General features: G+C 50.1%; 1 protein-coding gene across 3 annotated transcripts in view; it reads left to right on the top strand.

Annotated features, from left to right (window-relative positions):
* Positions 1–21,508, top strand: part of LOC136136462 (transforming acidic coiled-coil-containing protein 2-like) — a 74,785-nt gene extending 53,277 nt beyond the window's left edge. For 2 of the 3 annotated variants that reach the window (XM_065894634.1, XM_065894633.1), the window contains 7 exons: positions 6,441–6,584; positions 7,281–7,357; positions 10,859–10,902; positions 16,847–17,007; positions 17,225–17,331; positions 17,723–17,843; positions 20,959–21,508. In XM_065894634.1, the coding sequence (XP_065750706.1) occupies positions 6,441–6,584; positions 7,281–7,357; positions 10,859–10,902; positions 16,847–17,007; positions 17,225–17,331; positions 17,723–17,843; positions 20,959–21,024 (720 nt within the window). In that variant the 3' untranslated portion in view covers positions 21,025–21,508. Of the gene's footprint in view, positions 1–89; positions 180–6,440; positions 6,585–7,280; positions 7,358–10,858; positions 10,903–16,846; positions 17,008–17,224; positions 17,332–17,722; positions 17,844–20,958 lie in introns of all 3 variants that reach the window. The other variant, XM_065894632.1, reaches the window with a different exon arrangement.
* Positions 21,509–23,449: the final 1,941 nt, after the last annotated feature.

Below are 23,449 nucleotides of genomic sequence, written 5' to 3'. Positions count from 1 at the left end.
GCACATTCGTTTCTTGGATGTGGAAAACATTTCCGTCCTGTCTCGATGCATTTCCCCTGCGGTCTGCTCATTTCCCACCCCTCCGGCAGGAGGAGTTAGAGTTTGCCATCATGCGGATAGAAGCCCTGAAGATGGCCAGGCAGATCACCCTGGCTTCCCGTAGCCGCCAGGACACCAAGGTACCGGTTTGCTGCTGCCGTGTGCTGCCTCTTGAGAATGTTGTGTGGTCCAGAAGCTTCTTTGCTAACCATGGCCAGGCAGGTGTTCGACAGAGTATGATTTTCCAAAAAGCTAAAAGTGTGATTTGTGCATAAGTACGCACTGAACACACCAGCAGGATGGTAAAGCTTGTTGAATGGAGAAAAATACGAGAAACCGATGTCCAGTCAGTGGGGTAAGGAGGCTGGAATAAGGTTGCAAAGTTAGATACAAAACAGGTTAATACTAGTTAAACAGGACAGATAATTCATAACCTTTGAGGTTCTTTTTTCTTCCTATAGAAATCATTTGCTTCGCTACTAATAAAAAATAATTTGCACCTTTTCTATTTTCTACAAGTTAACATCTAATTATACTGAGACCGGATCCCAGTCAATAGTGAATAGGTGAAAACAAGATCTTCCTGAGATGTCAGATGACCCTTAGGCCAGGGTCAAAAGGATTACAGAAAAGCAGTCTCTTTCTGCAACGGGAGAGCGTAAATATTTCAGGTTCTGTAGGCATCTATTTGATCTCTGTAACAACTAACTCAGCTCTGGCACCAAGCTCTGCTAAAGCAGCACCGGACCACACGTGGATGAACGGGTGTGGCGGGTTCCGGGAAAACCCTTTTTACAGAAAAGGGCAACGGGCCACTTGAGCCATCGCCGTAATTTGCCAGCCCTTCTCTAGAGCAGAGTGTGGTATTGACAAGACCTGCAGAAATTGTTTTGCTGGCTTCCAAGTTTGGAGTCATTTTTCTTAACAACTGGAATGTGTCGCTGATGACACGCACGATGGAGCGTGGTCCGGGGAGGTTCAGCCCACCCCCAGGGCTGACGGGTGCACCTGGCCTCTGAGGATCCGCCTCATTCCCTCTCCCACACCCCACCCCCAGTTGGCAGCCCGGTGAACCTGGGCTGTGAGACCAGGACTGGGCCCCAGTGCGCCCTGTGGCCCTGAACCAGTTGGTGAGCCTCTCTGAGCCTCAGTTTTTCCATCTGTGACAAGAGGCTAATAGCAGCGAGCTTGCACGTTGCTGTGAGGACAGTAAGTGCCGTGCATAGAGCCTAGCACACAGTAGGTGTACGATCAATGAAAGCTGCTGGGAGGTGACCTTCACTTGTGCCTCTCGTTACCTGATGAGACTCTCCCAACATCTCCCTTCAGACAGCGGGTCCAGGTCCCATTTTACAGATGTGGAAAACGGAGCCTGGGAAGCTGGGAGAGTTAGTTGCCTGTACATCTGGGAGCCTGGGAGCTTGTTGCCTGTACATCTCAAGTAACAGCTTATTTGGCAGAGGGGCCCGTGCTCTCTCCCATCACTTGTCCTTGGGACAGGATCAGGAGTTCATCTGCTGGCCCTGCCCTGTGGGTCCCCCACATGTGGTTTCCCTGGAACCAAATGGGGACCCCTTTCCAGAGACATCTCTCAGTGAGAGAAGAAGGTCATCCCATGGGTGTCCAGACTGGGGCCATCAGGTGTTTACAGGAATGTAAACACCAATTGCTGATGTCTTTGTTCTTGTGGCAGACCCATACACTTGGGTTTAATTTCCGTCAAAATGAGATTTTTAGAATGCATTAAGCAGCAAGGATTTTTTCCCCGTTAGATTTATTTCTTGATGTCCTTGGGTAGTGGCTTAAACACAGAACGAATTCCTTGACGTTTGGTCACTATAAATACAGTTTATTCCTGTCCAGAAGTCTGAGGCAGAATTGAGCATGTTCTCAGTGGTTCCAGTTGAGTATAAAGTGTTCAGGACTGCCTGATACCCGTGCCTACTTCTCAGAGACGGCCGGCAGTTGACTTCCCGTCAGTTAAAGCCTGTTCTCAGACCGTGTGTCCCGATTTTGATTGAGAAAATACTGTCACCTGAGTCTACTGAGTGTGGTTTGGAGAGACAGCCCCCCACCGCCCCCCGCTCCCTCCTTATGTATTCCAGAAGGGCGTGTTAAAAGAATTATTCCATAGGGGTAGAAGTGTCTTGGAGTATGAGGAACATTTTTCTCTACCATAGGAACTTGTACCACTTTTGTAAGAAGTATCTTAATCTAGTGACGTTGGCCCATGGAAAATAGATGTTCTTTTCTGTAGCTCACCAGACCTAGGGTGGTCCATTTACCTGAACCCATTTCGGTTTCTGTGGGTTTCTCGCTGGTGAGATGCTTGGTTGCCCCTTAGCGCATATGGAAACTGCTGATATATAGAAAGAGAAGACAGCAGCTGTGTATCCAACTTGTTCTTTTTTCTGCTCATATGTCTCAGTTGCAGGTGACCTAGCCCAGTGTTTCTGGCAGCATGCTCTTAAACTGTTGCTAACACAAAATGAAATCACTTGGAATGAAAAAAACTCATACTGAGGGCATGAAAAACGTCATGAAATACGATGGGGGTGATTTCTGGTCGCTCCTGTGAGCAGCTTCACTTGACGTTTCCCTTCAGACTGAGGGCCAGGCCAGCAAAGCCAGCCTTCCAGGCACTGCTGTGCGGTTTCCTGTCTCATTAGAAAATGTTAGAAACGAGGGAAACTCCGCAGGGGCTGGGGTGTCAGACCCCTTATTGTTTTCTTTCCACACGCTTCTGGTGGAACTGAATTCGGTTGTGTCCTCCTGCGGGGGATCTGACCAGGTCACTGGCTGTGAGGTGCAGCAGCCCTGGATTCACCACTAAACCAGGGTGGATAGAACGTAAGCGTTCCATCTGTATGGCTTTCCAAGGGCTGCAGGGCACAGGGATGGATTTAATTTGTGTGTATAACAGATACTGGGTATGGTCCAGTACCTGGCCTTGTGGGATTAGGGGGACCCTATATAAAGAAGGAAGGATGTGTCTGGGTAACATAGGAACAAGGATCATACAAATGGCAAGCTTTGGGACCGGAGGAGGTCCTAGAAACAGGCTCCCCTGGGAGGGAAAGGGTATTAATCTTCAGTGTGTGATTCCTCCAGGAGTCCTGGCCCATAAAGGAAGATGCCTGGGTTGTCGCAGCATCAGTGGGAGAAGGAATCAGGTCTGGGGCAACTGTATGGTTGGTGAAAGGCCTGATAGCATAGCTGCCTTTTCTCCTTCTGTGTCCGGAAACCACCCACCCCGGCCATTTAACCAGGTGATACCCGAAACCCGCAAGAACAGTCTGAAGGGCAGTGACAAAGGGCTGGCACGTGGGTTTCAGCTTATTTGCCAGTTTCAAGAATTTGTGGTTTTCGTCTGCAGCCTGTGTTGAGGTCTGAGGCCATGTCTTGACCCAGTGGGAAGGAGAGGCCGGTTGGTACTGGTGGCGCCTCCTGTGGGGAGTGGAGTAAGGGCACGTATCAAGTGCCTTCCTTTTGTTTGCCATCCTGAACTTGAGACCCGCCCCTTGTCAGATTTGGATGGGGCGGCACCGGGGTGAGGCTGCTCTCTGCGCCACCTGGCGCCACGTGGCCCCATCACCCCCCAAGCACCCAGCCTGTGTCCACGCTCCATGAGCTTGGTCCATGACCTGATCTCGGCTTTTGGGCCCTACCCCTGCGCCTTCTCACTGCTTCCCACCTGGTTTCCGGGGACCAAAGCGATCCTGCTTTGGTCCAAGACATGGCAGCTTCCCCTGAGCCTGGCAACAGGCTGAGCCTGTTGTGAGCCTGGCTGAGCGACAAGACCCCCAGCCCCTGGCTGCAAGGCCAGAAGGACCCCAGGCATGAGGTCTGCAGGCCTGATCCAGGCGACAGTGCCCCAGGGGTCCCCGCAGGGACCAAGATCTGAGGGAGTGGATTGAGAGGTTGGACGTTGGTCCCGTGCAGTCTGAGTCGTGGCCACTTCACATCTTAATTTGTGATTCTGGTGGCTTTTCGGTTCCTCTAAAGTCGCAAGTGGGAGGTTATGTGGGAGAAACAAAGCTTAATCTAAGTCTGATCTTAAAATATCATCAAGAGACAAACCTATTAATTTCAGTTAAAAACAATTCTTGGTTGTAAGAGAAAACCAGGGTGTGTACCTTGAATTGCATTAACATGCAGATACTCTGGTAGTAATTCAAATGGATTCTTAAGTCATCATGTTTCTTTATTGAAAACACCAGGTGGCCAGGATGACCGGTGGTAGTGAATTACTGTATCTGGTAGTAACCGTTTGCATTTCCTTAGAAAGCTCCTTATTTTGTTTATTTTTCATCCCCTTCCTTGTTTTACAAAGGACATTAGGCAGCTTAAAGATCATTAATTCCTGCACTGGTCATATTTTGTTTCTGCCCAGTATGATAAAGTTAGTTTTAATTCATTCTCTCTTGCACTTTAGAGAGTTGGTTTATTTTGGGTCAGAATTGAATCTCATTCTGGGAAACGATTTGGCCAAATCTTATTTAGATCCTCAATTTTTTCATCATCAGAGGGACCAGGATGAGTTGGACGGTGTCTAAGGTTCTTTCCGTTTTGAAATGTTATTCTGATTTTTTTCAAAGAATACATTATTTTATTTAACTGTGACAGGAACAGGTTTTTTTAAAATCCTCTTCAGAATTTTTTGTGTTTGAACTTTCTCGATAAATGTAAATACTGAGTCTTGGTGTCTAGGTATAATTTTCTATTTACTTCCTGAGAAGTTTCCCATTTGACAAGTAGAACCTTGAAAACATCTCAGACATCAGAGACTAATGCCTACATGGGAGAGGCTCTGCCCTGTGGTCTGGAGGACCTCTTCAGAGAGGTCAGCCTGCCTGCTCCTGAGGGCTTTAAACTTGTGTTCTGCTCAAATGTCCTGTCACCGAAGATCCTGGCATCCCACTTGACAGGTGGGCGTGTCCCTGGGTCTGGTACTCCCTTCTGACCAGCAGTGGTCATTCTGGGTCCCATGTGAGAGTTAGCCCAGATACGCAAGGCCAGGCAGGGGTAGTGACACCCACGCAGCAGACGCTCGCTTCCAGGACAGCCTTAAACCACGTAGTTCATCGTGCATGTGTACAACTAACTGGTCCTAACTCGGTGACCTCCAGTCCTATCCATTAAGCTTCCACCTGCATTTTCTAAGCTGTCACAAGTTCATTGCCTCTGTGGCCACAGTAGGGTAGGCATGCCTGTTCCCGAGATTGAGGAGAGAAATTCTGCCCAAGCACCTTCGGGTCACCCCCTTCCCAGTTACCATTGGTTCTTTCATCTCCTCTGCTTCCATCTACAAGATAAGTCCTCACCGATCCTTTCCCACATCTCTCTCTGTCTTCCACACTGTGGTGTTCTGTTCACGGCTCCATCTCTTCTCATAAATTTCCCAAAGAAATAGCAGTTGCCCTCCGCCATTACACCCCCATTGCTTCACGTCCAGGTGGACTCTAGTAACCAGGGTGGAGGTTTGCCTTGGCAACCACGACGGGCCAGGAGGTTAATGAATAGGACTGAGAGTGTGATTGGCTTGACATTTCTTTTGCAGTAGAACTAGATTGACAACCCCGCTGCACTGGTTGACGGCGCTCCTAATGCTGCGTTTCGGGCGTGTTGGAAATGGCTGAGCATTTATGCAAAGGGAGGAAGAGTCAGCACAGACCTCTCCTCCCTCCCAGGAGGCTTGTGACTGTCCAGTGTCAGTTGTGGGGGCAGGGAATCACACCACTCATCGAGGGGCTTATCGGCACAGGTGGATGTCGTCAGTGATCCAGTTTTCAATTTTCCCGCTGACGCTGTAACTCCAACGTACCGCTTACCTTTTGGCACCCAGAAACTAGCTCGTAGAAGGTGATGTTGGTTGAGAGCCATGGTAGGCCTTAAGCTTTGTGTGAATTATATCCTTTCAAACAGAGCTAACCAATGTCCCCTAAGTTGAAATGTGGACAAGTCTTACAAAAATGATCAGATCTGTGGTTACTCAAAACTGGGAAAACATAGAGTAGAATTCAACATTGTTCACCGTCAGGCTTTTATTTTGGAAGTGGAACCTGCTGGAAGATGACCTTGGTTCTTATGCGCCGTGCCTAAATGCCTCTGCAGCTGATAAATGGCAGTGATAAACGGGCACCAGACGTGCTTGACTCCAGGGCCTGGGAGCTGGGGAGGCGTCCGCCATTAGACCCTTTGTCAGCCGGCGCAGGTGCAGAATGATAGATTTCCGTAGATTGTATCCGGCATTTCCCCATTCATCAGTCTTAGCGTTTTCTCATACTCTTGGTGTTCTTTGTTTCAAAACCATACAACGGACCCGTTCATGAGAGGATGAATGCAATTCTCTTTGTCATAAGATTAATGTTAACTTTTTAAAATTAAAAACCATTCCACAGAGAGAAGCTGCTCACCCAACAGACGTCACCATCTCCAAAACAGCCTTGTATTCCCGCATCGGGACGGCCGAGGTAGAGAAACCCACGGGCCTTCTGTTCCAGCAGCCTGACCTGGACTCCGCCCTCCAGATTGCCAGGGCAGAGGTACTGTGGCGTGTGTGTGGCTCAGAGAAGGCAAGGCCAGCTCTGGGTGCCCTGGGAAAAGCTCCGGGTTCTGCCATTTGTAGATAAATGTATGTACCCACGTCCCACAAAGCCAGCATCTCTGGACACAGACTTTCTTCTCTGACCACTGCAGGCAGAGACAGGTGGCAAACCATGGGTTTTGATCTTGGACACTATTGGGTTTTTTGGGTTTTTTTTTTTTTTTTTTTTTTGTGGTACGCGGGCCTCTCACTGTTGTGGCCTCTCCTGTTGCGGAGCACAGGCTCCGGACGCACAGGCTCAGCAGCCATGGCTCACGGGCCTAGCCGCTCCGCGGCATGTGGGATCTTCCCGGACCAGGGCACGAACCCATGTCCCCTACATCGGCAGGCGGACTCTCAACCATTGCGCCACCAGGGAAGCCCGACACTATTGTTTAATGAGCTTTTAGGGCCTCGTTCGAGTTATAACAAAAAAGCACATGCCTTTTAGTTGCTCTCTGTGGACATTGTGAAAGTCTCACGTTGGCTTATTTCTATCTCATGCTCGGGGAAATTCTCTAAATACAATTATTTGGTGTAGCAGGTTTTAATTCCGTATTTATTTAGTGTTTCCTTGTCTTGGTGTATGAATTGCTCAGATCTGAATTGACTCAGCTGGGACTAACCTCCTTCCTCTTCTTCTCCCTGATACTAGATCATAACCAAGGAGAGAGAGGTCTCGGACTGGAAAGATAAATATGAAGAAAGCAGGCGGGAAGTGATGGAAATGAGGTCAGTCGTGATGCTCGGGCTTCCTGGTACCGGGGGGGTGCTTACCTGTGGTTTGATAACAGCTGGAGCTGGTGTGGCCCATGAACAGTGTCCTCTATAGAAGTTACCCGTTACTCCACAAGGTTTGTATTTTCACAGAAGTATTCTTAGTGTATTACTATTATTAAAATACCGTGAGTCATATAATGCAATCAAATAAATATATGTACAAGGAGAAACACATCTGCTTCCCACTCAGCCTCTGGTTCCACACCCTTCAGGGACCTACTATGCACCATTTCTGGTGTATCCTTCCCAGAATTTTCCATTTCTGATCCCAAATGTGTTAAGGTATCTGTGTAGCCTCCATTTTTCTTCAGAAGTGGAGTGTAGAAATGTACATTACCCTACACTCTTCTTTAACTTAGCGTAACTTGGACAGATTTTTATATGTCTTGACCTTATTGTTCAACAGGTGCTCGACAGTCCTTTTAAGGGTCTAACATAATTAATTTCACCAGTCTCAATTGATAAACATTGAGGGTGTCTCCCAAATGTCGCCTGAGTGATTTATTTTCATTTGCTGCCTATTGTCCTAGAAGTATGACAGCTACCACGCGGTAAGTACCTGCCGTGTGCCAAGCACTGTGCTTTTGGCTGGAGACACACAGCCTGTTTCTCCCCACAGCTGTCGAGAGGATGGTCAGCCCCGCGCGAAGGCGCAGAGAGGTTAGGTGACTTGACGGAGGCCCTGGAGCTTCTAGTTAACAAGAACATGGATTTGAATCCACCTTTCTGACTCTGAAAGCCAAGCTCCTTCCACCGTACCCAGCAGCCTGCCTCTTGCTTTCACTCCTCACGTGCCTTTTCCCCTTTATTTCCTTTCTCAATTCGTCATCATCTTAGAAACTAAGAAACCAGCCTGGGGCTAGAATTTACCCTTGGGATGTGACTTTTAAAACTGTATTGTAAGTGGCACTTTTAAAGCAATTTTGGCCCAAACCTCTGCTCTGACCGTTCCGGGTTAGCACATCTTGTCCGGGTTCTAGATGCTGCGGGTCTAAGAACTGCTCGTGGCGGGGTGGAGGGGGCATAGTTCGTTCTCCACACACCTGCCTTTCTTCAGCACGAGCTGAGGCAATTGCAAGAGAAGATACGGATTCGAGCACAACCATTTTAACAAGACAGAAGGTCTGGCAGTGTGCCAAGAATACATAATAGGCTTCATTTTAAAGTCTCAAAGTGTGGGAATAAGAGAATTAATGCATTTTTAAACATTGGTCGAAGAATCTGTACATTTTTAGTACACTTCATGGCAGTAGTGCTGTTAGCTAATTATCAAAATCATGTTCCTGGCTACCGTTTTAAGTGATAAGCAAATGTTTAGGTGATCATATCCCATTTTCTAGGTCAAATAGTATCTTCCTGAAAATTCTTCTGTTAGTTCCATCTTTCTGCTGACAGTTTTTGTGATCACTTCTGGAGCTTAATCTTAGCGCTATTTCACATTCAAACTGAGGCCCTGTAGTTGCATTATTTTAAAATCTCTTTTATCTTTTTTTTTTTTTTTTTTGGCTAAAGGGGAGTTGGGGAGGGAACCGGGTGGCTTTGGTTTTTTGTCTGCACTCAAGGTGGAGGCAGGACATACGGGGAGGCTGGAAGTTCTTGTCTCTGATTCCTTTTGCTTTCCTGGGAGAAATTATACCTCTGGGGGCTCCAGGGAGTGCTGTTTGCTAACTGGTATGGTGGGATTTCAAGTGTCACCAGCTGGCACAGAGGCACTAGTTTTTGGTGCCCTAAACGTCAGCCTCTGGAGCCAGACCAGGTGGAAGTCAGGCTCTGCTTTGTAGCTGCTTCTGAGTCTGTTTCTTTTTCTTTCTTTCTTTTTAAATTGTGATACAGTTGTTTTACAATGTTTTGTTAGAGTTTCTACTGTCCAGCGGAGTCAAGTAGAGTTCCCTGTGCTATACAGCAGGTTCTCTGAATCTGTTTCTTAACTCTGTGTCTAACTTTCCTCATCTGTAAAATGGGGGTAAGTCACAATGCCTGGAGGCAGTGGAGCCGAAGGGTTATAACAAAGACTCCAGAGTTGATACCTGGATTTGAATCCTTGCTCTGCCACTTTGTAGCCCTGGGATCCTGGAAAGGTTCCTGAATGACCCTGTATAGCAATTCTAGGGAGACCACTTCTTTGGCCCCCAGTCTCCTAGCGCTTCTGAAAGGACACGTCCCTTACTGGCTGTGGTCCCGCCTCTGCCCTCAGTGGTGGTGGGTTTAGATGGGGCAGCCTCAGAGATCCATCACTGTTTTGTGATTCAGGGGTGCCAGGAGGGGTTGTTTAAGCACAGAAAACATGAAGTGTCTCTGTAGGATTCAGAGAGAGACTGCAAGTGCACTCATGTTGTGGCTGCCTTTCTTGTGGTGGGTCTGCCCTTGGGTGAGGCAGTGACCTTGGGGCCAAGTTCAAGAAGCCAGGGACAGACACCCAGCAGCTGCAAGGCCTTAAGCCTTTGCAAGAGTGTGTTCTGCTGTCACTGTCGCTTTTAACTTCATTTAATTCCCACCCCCCAGTCCCGAAAGTCAAGGTCTAAGGTAATCCTCACTGTACCAGGGAGTAAGCTGAACCCTCAGCGTCCATTACTGACTTGTTCAAATCACACAGCTTGGAGAGGCAGGGTCAGCTGCAGTCAGGTCCTAGTTCTGTTGGAGGTTAGTAACTCTTGGTTCTCTTGTGGATTGGATAATGTAGGTGAAACCCTCAAGTCTTTTTTGAGCATTTCCTTTAATCTTATAAACAAGGGATCTTAGTGCTTTTGTGCAGCTTCTCTTCATTGAGCCTACCCAAGAAGTGCTACTGTTTCGTTTCCTGCCACTCCCCCACTCAACAACACAGGTGACTAAGAAGTGGTCCCTGGACCTTGAGGAGCTTCCACTCAAGTACTATGATGTATGTTTTGGAAGAAGATGCAGATAAAATGTTACAGGGTTCTAAGGAGAAATCAGGGAAGGCTTCCTGGAGGAGGTAGCATTTGAATTGGCCCTTGAGAAACAGACTATGACAGGTGGAAAGAGAGAGGGGAAGTGAACAACATGGGCAAGGCCATAGAGGTGAGAAAGCTCAGGGCAGACAAGAAATCATTTGTTCTCACTGAACCGCTGTGTTCACGAGATGGCATGGAAGGAGGTAAGATTGATGAAGATCAGGCCCAGGTGACAGAAGGCTTCGACTGTCAGGCTGAAGGTTTGGCCTTATTTTTTTTCTCAGTGGGCAGAGAGGAGACACAGGTTTTGTATAAGGGAGTGATTTGGTCAGAGTCTTGCACTAGGAAAATGAACCTATTTGGGTGTACAAGAAGAGGACTGATGTTGGAGGGGTCCCTAGTAGTCTGAACCACCTGTGACCCATAAGACTTGTCCTCTTAGACAGTGGTCAGGCTGTTGATATCCAGCACATGGGCTCCCGCATGAAATTAAAAACTATTCTGTGGTCACAGTTCCAACCTATTTTCACTTCTCTTACAGGAAAATAGTGGCCGAGTATGAGAAGACCATCGCCCAGATGATAGGTGGGTATCCTCACTGGTGGGGGGCTCAGGCCTGCCCTGAGATTTCTGAACTATGGGGAGGGCTTTGAAAGTAGAGACTCAGAGTGTGTTCCTCTCAGGCTCCTCTTAGAGCATGAAGCCCTTTAGGGAGGGACCAGAGCATCCCAGAAGGTGGCTCTGCCCCAGATCAGTGAGTCTGGGGACCTCCTGGAAACACCTGTCAGCGTATGTGTCCCTTAGCATGAATTATTCATGCCTGTGGGAAGCCGTGGCTGTCACTTCAATGGCTACCATTTGACCCAGCCAGGATGGCCCACCTCATGGGGAAAGAGATTTGGGTTGGTTACTAGGATATTTGGGTGATTTTTTTGCTCATGGGAGAGAATCAGATCTCTATAATCAAATCTCTAAATCCTAATTTAGTTTAGACACAAGTGAAAAAATACCTGACTCGGCCTTTACACAGAGGTCTAGAACAAGGACAGTAGAACACGTGGCAGTCCAGCTGCCTGTCCCTATTAACTGGTCACAACACTATTTCTCACTGAGGTTGGACACTGCCTCAGAATCCATCTTAACACAGCATCCCTGGCAGCCAGTACTGACAGATTACTTTGGCCTACAATAAAAGAAGGCCTCATGTTACAAGTTATACACACCTGGCTCTTTTTTTTTTTTTTTTTTGCGGTACGCGGGCCTCTCACTGTTGTGGCCTCTCCCGTTGCGGAGCACAGGCTCCGGACGCACAGGCTCAGCGGCCATGGCTCATGGGCCCAGCCGCTCCGCGGCATGTGGGATCTTCCCGGACCGGGGCACGAACCCGTGTCCCCTGCATCGGCAGACGGACTCTCAACCACTGCGCCACCAGGGAAGCCCTCTTTTTTCTTTTTAAAGAAAAAGTGAGAAAAGGCCTTTTGCAGAAGTTCCAAGCCCAAGTCTTTTCACTGATGATCATCATTGAAAAATGCTCTTATAACTCTGGGTGCGAGGTGTGGGATCTTTGTTTATTTATTTATTTGCTTAGGTCCATGATAGCAGTTTTTTAAAAAACATTTTACTCCAAAGGACATAAGCTTACTGCAAACCACAGCTTGATGCTGTTTTAGCAGGTGACCCCTCGTCATCTCGAACGTTTGGATATGTCACACCACACCTCTAGCTTTTGCCCCAAGGTAAATATTACCGCAGCCTTGGGAACAGTGAAGAAGCTTCCAATTGAGTGCTTTCCATTCAAAAAAGCTTTAATTTTGGTTTATTATAATAAAGACCATTTCTCCCAGAGCTCAAGGGGAAGCCCATTGGGGTTTTTTTAAGGATCAGCCTCATGGTGTATGCTTTCTATCAAATGAAACCTCTCTGTTAAATTGGTGTAACATATGGATACATATGGATGAGATAAAAAAAAAAAAAACCCTTGGAACTGAAACTGCTGCTGAAAATGGTCAGAAGGAAGGATTTATATCTTCCAGTACACATTGTTTGGCAACCTTTCCGCATCCTGGAGTCTTGGGACGTGAAAATGTCACTCAAACCTACATGGCTCATCTGGAAGCATCCTTCTGCGTCTCAGTCATACATTTTTATCTTTTACTTTTGATGATGACGTTTAGGCCAGTGTTGAAGAGGACCTGAGCCTTTGTCCTGACAGCAGGCCGCCCAGAGCAACCAGATGTCCTGGCTCAGCTGGTGGTTTGATAGAAGCAGACATCCCCTCTTGAAAACTGACAGAGTCAGAGTCTCTAGTTGACACAGTGGCCTGTCCAAGAGTATTGGACTTTGATGCTTTCCACACTGCAGGTGACAGTAGTTAGAACAGTGTTTTCAATTCAGACACAGTCTGAGGAGCATGTGGAACCCTGACTCCAGGGATTAAGGCCACACATGCCACCCCCCTATCCCCACCCCCTCCAGGAGACCTGGCGTGTTTGGCCTGAGAGCCCCTCTCTTCAAGAGCTGTGAAATTGCCCCTCTGAGCACTTTCCTGTTTTGGGGGTGTTTAAGCACTCTGCGGGTGGCTCTGCGAGACCCCCTCCCCAGCGTCCCTGGCTGGAAGCAGTGCTGTCACTGGGGTGGCGCCTCATGGTGTGTCTGTTCCTCATCGCCCCCTACCCATCCTCACTTCCTGTCCCATTCATCACCCACCTTCCCAGAGCTGTTCTCATCCGAGAGGTGGCATGTCTGTGGGTGTCATCCATCAGTCACTAGCAGGTCGCCGATTAGGGCCACTGTCAATTTCAGGGTCCTTGTGTCCTTGCCGAGGATGGTGTGGGGCTGCGGCATGGCTGGAACTCACTGTAGCTCTCGGCGGGACCTGCCTTCTTTTGAGGCAGGAAACACACCCATATGTCTCATCTGGATCCCGTATTTTTCGTCTCATTTCCTCTCACCCACCCACCATTCCTCATGGAAAGGGAAACTCAGGCCCAGAGAGCTTGCAGTTCAGGGCCCAGAGTGAACGTAATAGCATTTTGAAGTTAAAACCAGCTTCTACCCAACTTCCACTAGCCTTGACTCCAGCCTGGCTCCCTGACCTCTGTTTAACCTTCACACATGCTCCATGTCGGTGTGACATCTGTCCTGTCATCACAGTCCATTCTCACCATATGTTACTAAAGAGAATATGTTTCATTAAGTTCAAATATTGACTATTGAGAACAAAAAGGGATTTCTGTGCTTTCTGCATTCCAGGTTGTTGCGATTGATTTTTTTTTTTCCTGCTTTCCTAACAACTGCCCTGATTATCTGTTTTGCTTCCATTTTCTGTTGCTTCTTGCCCTTTGCTTGCAAAACAAACAGGCAAGCCTGGTAAGTAAATGCTTTTTCACCTAATTTGACACCCGCCCACTGCAACCCTTATTTGTTTGTTTGTTTTTCTATTTTTGTTACTTTTGCTTTTGTGTTTTGGCTGCATTCCCCACATGGTTTAATAGTGTTTCCGCCTGAAAAAGCCAGAACATCTCCAGGGCCGTTGTTTTATTGTTGTGTCTATAGAGCATCTTGCCTCTTGAGCTGATTTCCTGCTTTGAAGCACCTAGCAGCATTTGTAAGTTACAAAAAAAAAAAAAAAAAAGATGTGTGAAGCATTTTCTCCTCCTCCAGCATTCTCTCCTCCTCCATCTCCCCGCCGGGAACAGGGAAATTCTATTTTTACAAGAGTTATGGGGGGAGGAAAGGAAGCTGAGGCGCCCTAATCTCAGATCCAGGAAATAAGATGGACTCCGTTTGATAAATGGCTCCTTTACCAAGCCAAGTGAAATGTATACATGGTGTAAAACCAGCCCAGAATGTGCATCGTACAGCTTGCCGAGAACTAAGGAAGCAGCTAAAATTCAAAGAATAAAAACAAGCATTTGGTTACTGGTGGAACTTTGTAACGCCCTTTCTTTTAGGAGTCTAGATGTAGCAAACAGATTGCTGGCGGTTCTGTTCTTGCCATATGTTAAAAAGCTCCCCCTTCATGGGTCACTGCAACTTGACATCATACCAGTTGGGGGGAGGCAATGATGCTGCTGATAACGGGTCACTGATACTGGGTTCTTACTATGTGTTGAGGGCTTTATATTTAATCTTCTCCCAGATGCCATAAGATAAATACTGTGATCCCCTGTTTCAGGTGTGGAGGACAGAGCTGAAAACCTCTGCCCAAGGTCACACAGCTGGGAGGTCTCAGAGCCAGGTCTGGAATGTGGGCTCTCAGACTCTGGCTCCTGGGTCTTCACCTCTGCCCTGGTAGCGGGATCTCTGAGAGGCAGAGTATGAGGACCTCAGGCATCTTCCGGGCCTGTGGTTCTCCAAACGTGGTCCCTGGACCAGCTGCCTCAGCATCGCTGGGGACCTTGTCACAGATGCAGATCCTCGGCCCCACCCCAGACTGACTGAATCAGACCCTGCTGGGTGGGCACAGCCATCTGTGTGTGAGAAGCCCCTCATTTTGGAAATGAGGCCCTGGGACCTCGAGGGAGGACTTAAGAGCAAGTTTATGGTCAAGGCTGGAGCCGAAACCAGAATGTGGCCCCCTGTTCCGTGCTCTTCCCTCCTCCCCACACCCGAGAACATGCCTGACGTCAGGATACAGAAAGATGCCCATCTATCGGGAATCTAAGGGGAAAGAACCCAAAGCAACATCTCCTCACTTTTTTTTTTTTTTTTGCGGTACGCGGGCCTCTCACTGTTGTGGCCTCTCTCGTTGCGGAGCACAGGCTCCGGACGCACAGGCTTAGCGGCCATGGCTCACGGGCCCAGCCGCTCCGCAGCATGTGGGATCCTCCCGGACCGGGGCACGAACCCGTGTCCCCTGAATCGGCAGGCGGACTCTCAACCACTGCGCCACCAGGGAAGCGCCATCTCCCCACTTTTAAGGGAGCTACATCCTTCCAGGTCCATTCCTAAGGGGCTCACGTGGAGATGCAGTTATGAGCACAGCCTTGGGTTTGGATCTGGATCTGCTGCGTCCTCAGTGAACAAGCGACTCGGCTTCTTCTGTCGGAAGGATAGGAGAAATCTGCCGCAAGGCTGTGCTCATTCATTCACTGCCCGGCTGCACAGCGCGTATTGAGGTGTCCTGTGAGTCGGGCACTGTCCTAGTTCTGGGACAGAGCGGCGGACAGAACAGACTCAGGACCCCGCTCCCAGGGAGTGTGCCTTCTACACACACACACGTGCACACCCACACGTCTGATTTCACGATACGGAGTGGCCAGCACTGGGCCCCTCAGAGGAGGTGTTTCCCACACGGGCTCAGGGACGGCGCCTCTTGAGCGAGGCGGAAAGCTGCGGGCTGGCGTTCCCAGCAGAGGCGCAGCAGTGCTGAGAGCAGAGCGTGTGGGGCAGGGGTCTGGATTTTATTCCAGGGCAGAGGGAAGCCCCTGGGGTGGGGTGACCCGGTTTGGACTTCCTGGAAGTGGCTTAGGAGCATTGAATCAAGATAACAGTCGGTCCGGCGCCCGGCACGTGCAAGAGCCCGGTACACTGGCCGCTGCTCTTACCATGGCTGTGTCATCATTTACAGCTGCTGTCCATCCTGCGGCCCAGGCACCCCTCCCAGCTGACCTGGGGCCAAGGAAGGACAGGAGCTCGGGGTGGGGCTTCCCCTCACCCCCGCCACTCTGCTGTCAGCAAAGTTCCAGACGGTTCAGAGCAAGTGGTCCCTTGCCCACCCAGACCAATGATGGATTGGCGTACAAAGCATAGAGAGCGCTGTGCGGTCGAGGGGCTTTTCTATAGAGTGGCCAGAGAAAGCCGTTCCCATCCATATGAGGGGTTTTCACGGGGTTCCAGGCGTATTCGCTGCAGTGGCCCACCAAGCAGTCTGTGGGTCAGCCACTCTGAACTGGGCCAGAATTTAATTCTTTTGTGCATAACTGGGAAACTCACTTTGACAGAAATAGCTCCCTTTTCCTGGGAGTTAAGATACTTGCTGTATCAAAGGAAATGTCCATTTTTGTGTGGAGTGGAATTTCAGGGCCATGATTATGTGGGCTTTGGGATCATGGGATGTCTTAGGGATGAGGAGACTGGTTTTCTTCTCTAATGACCATCTCTTTCGCTTAATAACACTTAAGAAGGGAGGTTCCCGCCCTCACAGCTCAATCTACGACACCTTTGAATCTGGACCAACACAAAATTCAGTAGCGACGTTTTCTTTTTTACCGTATGGATCGGTCTGTGTGCTGTGGACAATCAAATAGAATCACCAGGGTCTCCAAGGTTGCATTGATCAGGTTAAAGAATGCTAGTTCATTTCCATCCCATCTAATGTTGCCCAGGCCCAGGTCTGGGATGCTGCGCCCGTGGGTTTTGTTCCTTTAGAGCTGGATGGGCTCGGGGGAGTGGGTCTGTCTCAACCAAAAGCCAAGGTCTGAGATTGCTCGCAGTCAGGCTGAGTTGCATCTGAGGCCTCAGCCAGCCCTGAGACCAGGTCCGGAGCCCATGGGCCCCATCATTTTGTTCCCGTGTCTCCTGCCAGAGGATGAACAGAGGGAGAAGTCGGTCTCCCACCAGACGGTCCAGCAGCTGGTCCTGGAGAAGGAGCAAGCCCTGGCCGACCTGAACTCAGTGGAGAAATCTCTGGCCGACCTCTTCAGGAGATACGAAAAGATGAAGGAGGTCCTTGAGGGCTTCCGCAAGGTGTGTTGATGTTCGCGGGCAGAGCAGGAGGGACGCGTGTGGCGGAGGAGGTGGGGCGGGCTGGGAGGATTGCGGGCCGCTCGGGAAGGCCTTCCCTGCAGGCCGGGGCGCTCGGACTTGGCTGTCCGGGGTTACACCCGCGTCCCAGGGCGCTTGGGGTTCCCAAGCCTCCTCGGCATTTCTTCTGTGGGCCAACCCCTGTCCTCTGTCGAGTCAGAATGAAGAGGTGCTGAAGAAATGTGCGCAGGAGTACCTGTCCCGAGTAAAGAAGGAAGAGCAGAGGTACCAGGCGCTGAAGGTCCACGCAGAGGAGAAGCTGGACAGGTAATGTCCCCGCCCCAGGTCTGCTCCCAGGGGCCCCTCAGCAGCCCCGGCCGAGGCAGGCTGGGAGCTCCCGGCACCCCTGCCATCGGCTTGGGCAGGGTGGTTAACGCAGCGTGTTTTTCAATACAGTTCAAGATGAGAGCGCGCTCTCCATTCGCATCCATTTTGATAAATAAGGGATGTGTGTTGTAATTTCCGGGGTACCCACTGGAAGCACCTCGGCATCACGGGCATGGGGGTTCTCATGGGCTCCTGTGCTCCAGCCTCCATTAGAAAGAGCTAGAGCCGGGTGGTTGGGTTCCCCCTACCCAGATTTGGGAGGAGGAAAGCGGGAGGCATCTACGAGGAAGGGTGATCATTTCTGAACCCCATCCCCGCGCCATTCCTGCAGGGCCAACGCTGAGATCGCCCAGGTCCGGGGCAAGGCCCAGCAGGAACAGGCTGCATACCAGGCAAGCCTGCGGAAGGAGCAGCTTCGCGTGGACGCTCTGGAAAGAACGCTGGAGCAGAAGGTAACAGGCCCAGGCGGGCCGGGCTGGCCAGACACTGAGACACACAGAGGCTAGGCTTCCCTGCGCCCGTGGCAGCTCCGGGACAGCCCGCATGTCAGGCACTCCCGGGACAAGTTCATGCTTCATGAGCATGGCCTCGCTCTCCCTCTGGAAGATCCAGGTTACCGCAGCCCTGAGGCTGGCCTCTTTTCTGCCTTTCTGGGAATTGCCATTTTTCATCCCTTTTCAGCGTTCATTCGTCAGATATTTGCTCAGCCCTTGCAGTGTGCCAGGCGTAGTACTTTACTCCCTGCATCCAGCGAGCTTACCAGTAAGTGGATGGTACCCACCAGGCAGCCCCCTGGGCAGAGACAAGCGGCTGCTGCAGAACATGGGCAGCGTCAGGGTCAGAAGGGCCCCCAGGTGTCCTCTCATTTTCGCGGATGGTGGGGTCCTCCTGAGGTCCCTCAGCTGGTCCCCAGATTTCCCGATTTCCAGTCAAGCGCTTGGACCACCTTAAACACCGTCTCCCTGGGTGTCCAGACGAGAAGCCCCTTCCACCCAGGGGTGCTGTGAATCTGATTCTGAGTGAGTGTGTGCCAGGCAGGCTTCCTCCCTGGGTGTGTTTGCAGACATGCACCCCCATTCTGGTTGATTTACTGAGCCATGGGCTTCCCCAGGATGGGGTCGTCAGAGGGCCCAGTGGCCGGGGGCAGCAGCACTTCACATGCATTGGGGTCTTGATGGGCGTTGGTGAGGATACTTTATAGGCAGGTAGCAGCAGGAGCCCAGGGTGTCTCCCAAATGGCCTCTGCTCCCCGAGAAGCACCCATCCAGGTTCCAGCATGGCTGGCTGGGGTCCCCAGGGGTTCTGGGCCAAGCAGTGCTAACCTCTGCAGTGGGCAGGTACCACCTCCCACGTCACCTGCATGGTGTCAGGGAGAGATTCAGGTCCCTGCCCCTCCCTGCCATCCATCCTGACCCTCGGCAGGCCTGGCCCTTCACCTCGGTTTCTAGGTTTGTAATGTCGGAGGACTGAACCAGTAGATCTTGAAGGTTGGAGGTTGTTCCCTCTTGTTTCCATCGGGGTATGATGGTGTTTAAATTGCATCCTGATGTTAGGTAAATCAATAGAGCTAAGACCAGGGTCAGGAGAGATGCTTTTCAAGGCACCCGGCCTGTTCAGATGGTTACGGTCGCAAAGTGAAGGTGATTGATGCTAGGTTTTCTGGCAAGCTAAAAGACAAGGAGAAAGCAAGTTGGATTTGCATTGTTTTGGATAACAGAAAAAATACAAATGTATCTGCAGACATAGTTTTGTCTTAAACTAAGACTCAGGAAGAAGGGGTTAAGCACGTGAGTTCTTCGCTAAATGGCTCTAAGTGATGTGGAGACGGTGCTCTCTGTTTTCAAGAGATCCAGAAGCATGATTTCCCCCCAGGGCAGCTCTCAGGTGACGGCGTTGGGCAGTTCACCCAGTCGGGACTTGATAAAGCGAGCTGGGACTTTTGCCCAGTGCGCTGAGCTCCTTGATGGGGCAGTTTCCTGGGCGGTGACAGCCAGGACAGAGCTTGGGAGAACCTCCAAGAACTGATAGCTAGTGGGTCTGCTAGTACCTCTCAGCATGCCTAATACATAAAATCGCCAAGCTGTATAGGAGCCAGGCCGACCTGAATTTGCATTCCAGGTTTGCTACGTCTGACCAACTGTGTGACCTTAGCACAATGCTTAACCTCTCTGAGCCTCAGTTTCTTCACTGAAAAGTGGGGGGATAATAATGGCTACCTTTAAGGGACTGCAACGAGCACAGAGTGCGACCACAGGGCCTAGGCTGGGTTTGCATGGTGACCGGCATGTGGTAAGTGCTCCGATAAGATGAAAAATCACTGTTAGCAGCCCCAGCAGTGGCAGTAGTGGCGATAATAGTAATTTCAGGATTAGTGGCTGGTCCTGCAGCCCATGCAGAGCCCCATCTTCCAACCGGCATTTCAGTGCCTCAGGGAGCCGAAAACTCTAGACGGGCCAAGGCCAAGGGGATGTTCCAGGTGGGGCTCTCTCCCGGCGGGGCTGGTGGCAAGGCTGCAGCCAGGACCGAACCTCTCCCCTGCTAAGGAGGGCTGATTCCTCCCAGGCACCGGCTCAGTGATGAGTGGCACCTGGAGCCCAGCTGGGACACAGGGCACGTGGCTCCGGGCTGGAAGGTGTCTAAGGCCCCAGGGTTTCCGGGGAAGGGCCTCAGGACAGCTTCAGGGCACAGGCTTGTGATTGACTTGCCTTCCATGGGGACCTCGAGGAAAAGCTGGCTGCTCAATGTTCTGCGGGTACCGGAAGGATCTCGCCCCCTTGGAGAGGACCCTTCAGGATTGGCTGCTGAGCCGGGTCAGCATCAGGTTCAACGTTTAGTCCATCTGAGAGCAGAGCCACTGCTGTCCAGACGGAGGCGTCGCCCCGTCGGATCCCCGTCCACTGCTGTCCAGAGGGAGGCGTCGCCCCGTTGGATCCCCATCCCTGGAGAATGGGTAGTGTTGTCGGATCGCTGGTGCGAGATGAACACGTAGTTGACTCCTCTTGGCGGGGCTTCCGAGGACGGGCAAGGTGTGACTTGAGGAGTCCCTGAAGACGTCTTGCATCTGCCCTCACCTCTCTCCTCGGGCCCTGTATCCACAGCACCTCCTCACCTGGCATCCTCTGAATAATGCTAGGGATCCCATCCAGGTAGAATTGCTTATCCCCTCTGGTGGCATTTCTCAAAAAAAACCACCATCCTTCTGTGCCCACATCCATGGAGACAAATAAACGGAAGAGAACCAATACTAGTTAAGCCTTTACTATGTGCTGGTCACTGTGCAGGGAACTTTATATTTCTCACCTCATTTAATTCTGAGAGAGACAGATGTTATTAACCACACATTTGAGATAAGGAAAATTGAGGCTCAGAGAGGTTGTGTAACTTGCCCAGGGTCACACAGCTAGAGCTGGGATGTACAGATTGTTTGGCTCCAGGTCATTTCTTTTGCTGCTTTAGATAAATTCAGGGGGACCAGGTGGCCCAAAGGACCCCTTCCTCTTAAAAAGCTCAGTGACCGTTCTGATTGACTTGATTTCAAACAACCTCTTTTCTTGTCTTCATTTGCAGAATAAAGAGATAGAAGAACTCACCAAGATTTGTGATGAACTGATTGCCAAAATGGGGAAAAGCTAACTTTGAACCAAATGTTTGGACTTTGACCATTGCGTGCAATATGACCGTCGGCACACTGCTGTCCCTCTGGTTGTATGGACAGGTTCTGTTTTCACTTTTTCGTATGCACTACTGTATTTCCTTTCTAAATAAAGTTGACTTGATTATATGCAGCACTAAGGAGACTATCAGAATTTCTTGCTATTGGTTTGCATTTTCCTAGTATAATTCATAGCAAGTTGACCTCAGAGTTCCTGTATCAGGGAGATTGTCTGATTCTCTAATAAAAGACAAATCGCTGACCTTGGCCTTGCCCTTTGTACATGAGTTTCCAGGGTGAGCGGCTTTTGGATTTAATATGATCATGTACAGCTTGCAAAGGGACTCTTGCCTTAAGGAGTGTAAACTTGATCTGCATTTGCTGATTTGTTTTAAAAAAAAGAAAATGCATGTTTCAAATAAAATTCTCTATTGTAAATAAATTTTTTTCTTTGGATCTTGGCAATAAGTGTGGCTGTGATTTATTTTCTGGGAAAGGTTGGGTCTTTTCTCACCTTTGTTAAATCATATCAGATTTGGCCTTTCACTCTTCTCTGTCTGGGCTCATTTTTTTGTCCACAGATTTAAATAACATTTCCTTTGTTTATCGTGGCTGTGTTTGTAAGATGAGGCAATTGAGAAAGATTGACTTGCTACTTAAATAATTGAGTGTGTTAAATTAACTTAAATTTTGTTTTTACAAATTCTCTTGGACTTTAGGGGGGCAAAATCTGCTTCCCTTTATTGGCTCAAAGAGGTAGCAGGCTGTCACTCTTCCTGTTCATTCCTTTAGTCTGTGCAGATCAACCCTGAAATGTTGTCCATTCCTCTCCAGAGGAATAGGAAATGGTGGCTATTCAGGTAATTAAGCCACTTTGGAGGTTAGGGATATGTCTGCCTTAGATTCCCTAACTGCTCCTAACTTTCCCAGGGACCCCAGCCTGAAGGGTGGGTGTATAAGGGCAATGAAGGGGTAGGGGAGGTGTCCCAGTTTCCCAGGATGGCCGTAACAAATCACCACAAACTTCGCAGCTTAAACAACAGAAATTTACCCCCTCGTAGTTCTGGAGGCCAGAATTCCAAAATCAAAGTGTAGGTGGGGTTTGTTCCCTCTGGAGGCTCTGAGAGTCTGTTCCATGCCTCCCCCGGCACCTGGCCGTGGCCGGCAATCCTTGATGTTCCTTGGCTTGTAGCTGCATCATGCCAGTCTCTGTCTCCGTCTTCACATGGGCTTCTCTTCTTCTGTCTCACATCTGCCTCTCCGTTCTCTTACAAGGACACCACTCTTTGGCTTTAGGGCTCATGCTGTATCCAGGATGAGCTCATCTCAAGATTCTCAATTACAGCTGCAAATACCCTATTTCCAAATAAGGTCACATTCACAGGTAGTGGGATGTGGATATGTCTTTTGGGGAGGACACCTGTGGTGTGGGGTATTGGCTTGGAAAGCAGTCCCAAGCGCCTGATGGCCCTGAGCTTGAATGCCCCTCTCCTGCCCAGCCACAGTGGCTAAGGGATGCTCCCCTCCCACAGGCCCACCCCACCCCTAGCAGGGCAGGCCCTGTGCAGCCTCAGCTGGGTGGCAAGGGGGTGGGGTGGGAGGGTCTCTTCTATAACGTACAAGGTAGATGAAGCTCAGCTGTACCACGCAGGAGAGAGAGACACAGCCTGCCTTTCTGGGAGAGAATACCTGCCTCTCGTCCCGCTGTCACCCTCACTGGACACTGGGCAGGGACCCTAACCAGGGCAGGGCTGTGCCTCCTGCCACCGCCCAGCAACCTCTGCTTGGTCCAGCCTCTGGGTACACCTCCCAGGGCTCAGCCGCGGCCCCCTGTCCCCCATGCTCACTCATCCAGACCAAACCCCCTTTCCACCCCGCCCCCAGATTCTGACCTCAGTTACCTTCTCATTCCTATCGCTCGAAAGCTTTAACTTTTTTTATTAACATTTCCATCGCTAAAAATCTACAAGTGCAGGTAAGAAAAAACCCTCATAATCCCCAAACCAAGAGATGCTATTAATGTTTTTTTTAATTAATTTATGTATTTTTGGCCGCGTTGGGTCTTTGTTGCTGCGCGCGGCCTTTCTCTAGTTGCGCTGAGCGGGGGCTACTCTTCATTGCGGTGCGCGGGCCTCCCGTGGCGGTGGCTTCTCCTGTTGTGGAGCACGGGCTCTAGGCGCACGGGCTTCAGTAGTTGTGCACGGCGGCTCAGTAGTTGAGGCTCACGGGCTCTAGAGCGCAGGCCCAGTAGTTGTGGCGCACGGGCTCAGCTGCTCCACGGCGTGTGGCATCTTCCCAGACCAGGGCTCGAACCCGTGTCCCCTGCATTGGCAGGCGGATTCTTAACCACTGCACCACCAGGGAAGCCCTATTAATGTTTTTAGGCTTATATTTCTATGCCTTTTT

The sequence above is a fragment of the Phocoena phocoena genome, chromosome 16 (genome assembly GCF_963924675.1).
Source record: "Phocoena phocoena chromosome 16, mPhoPho1.1, whole genome shotgun sequence".
Classification (NCBI taxonomy): Eukaryota; Metazoa; Chordata; class Mammalia; order Artiodactyla; family Phocoenidae; genus Phocoena; species Phocoena phocoena.
The sequence above is the reverse complement of the archived record's forward strand: the minus strand, read 5'-3'. Positions and strand labels throughout refer to the sequence as shown.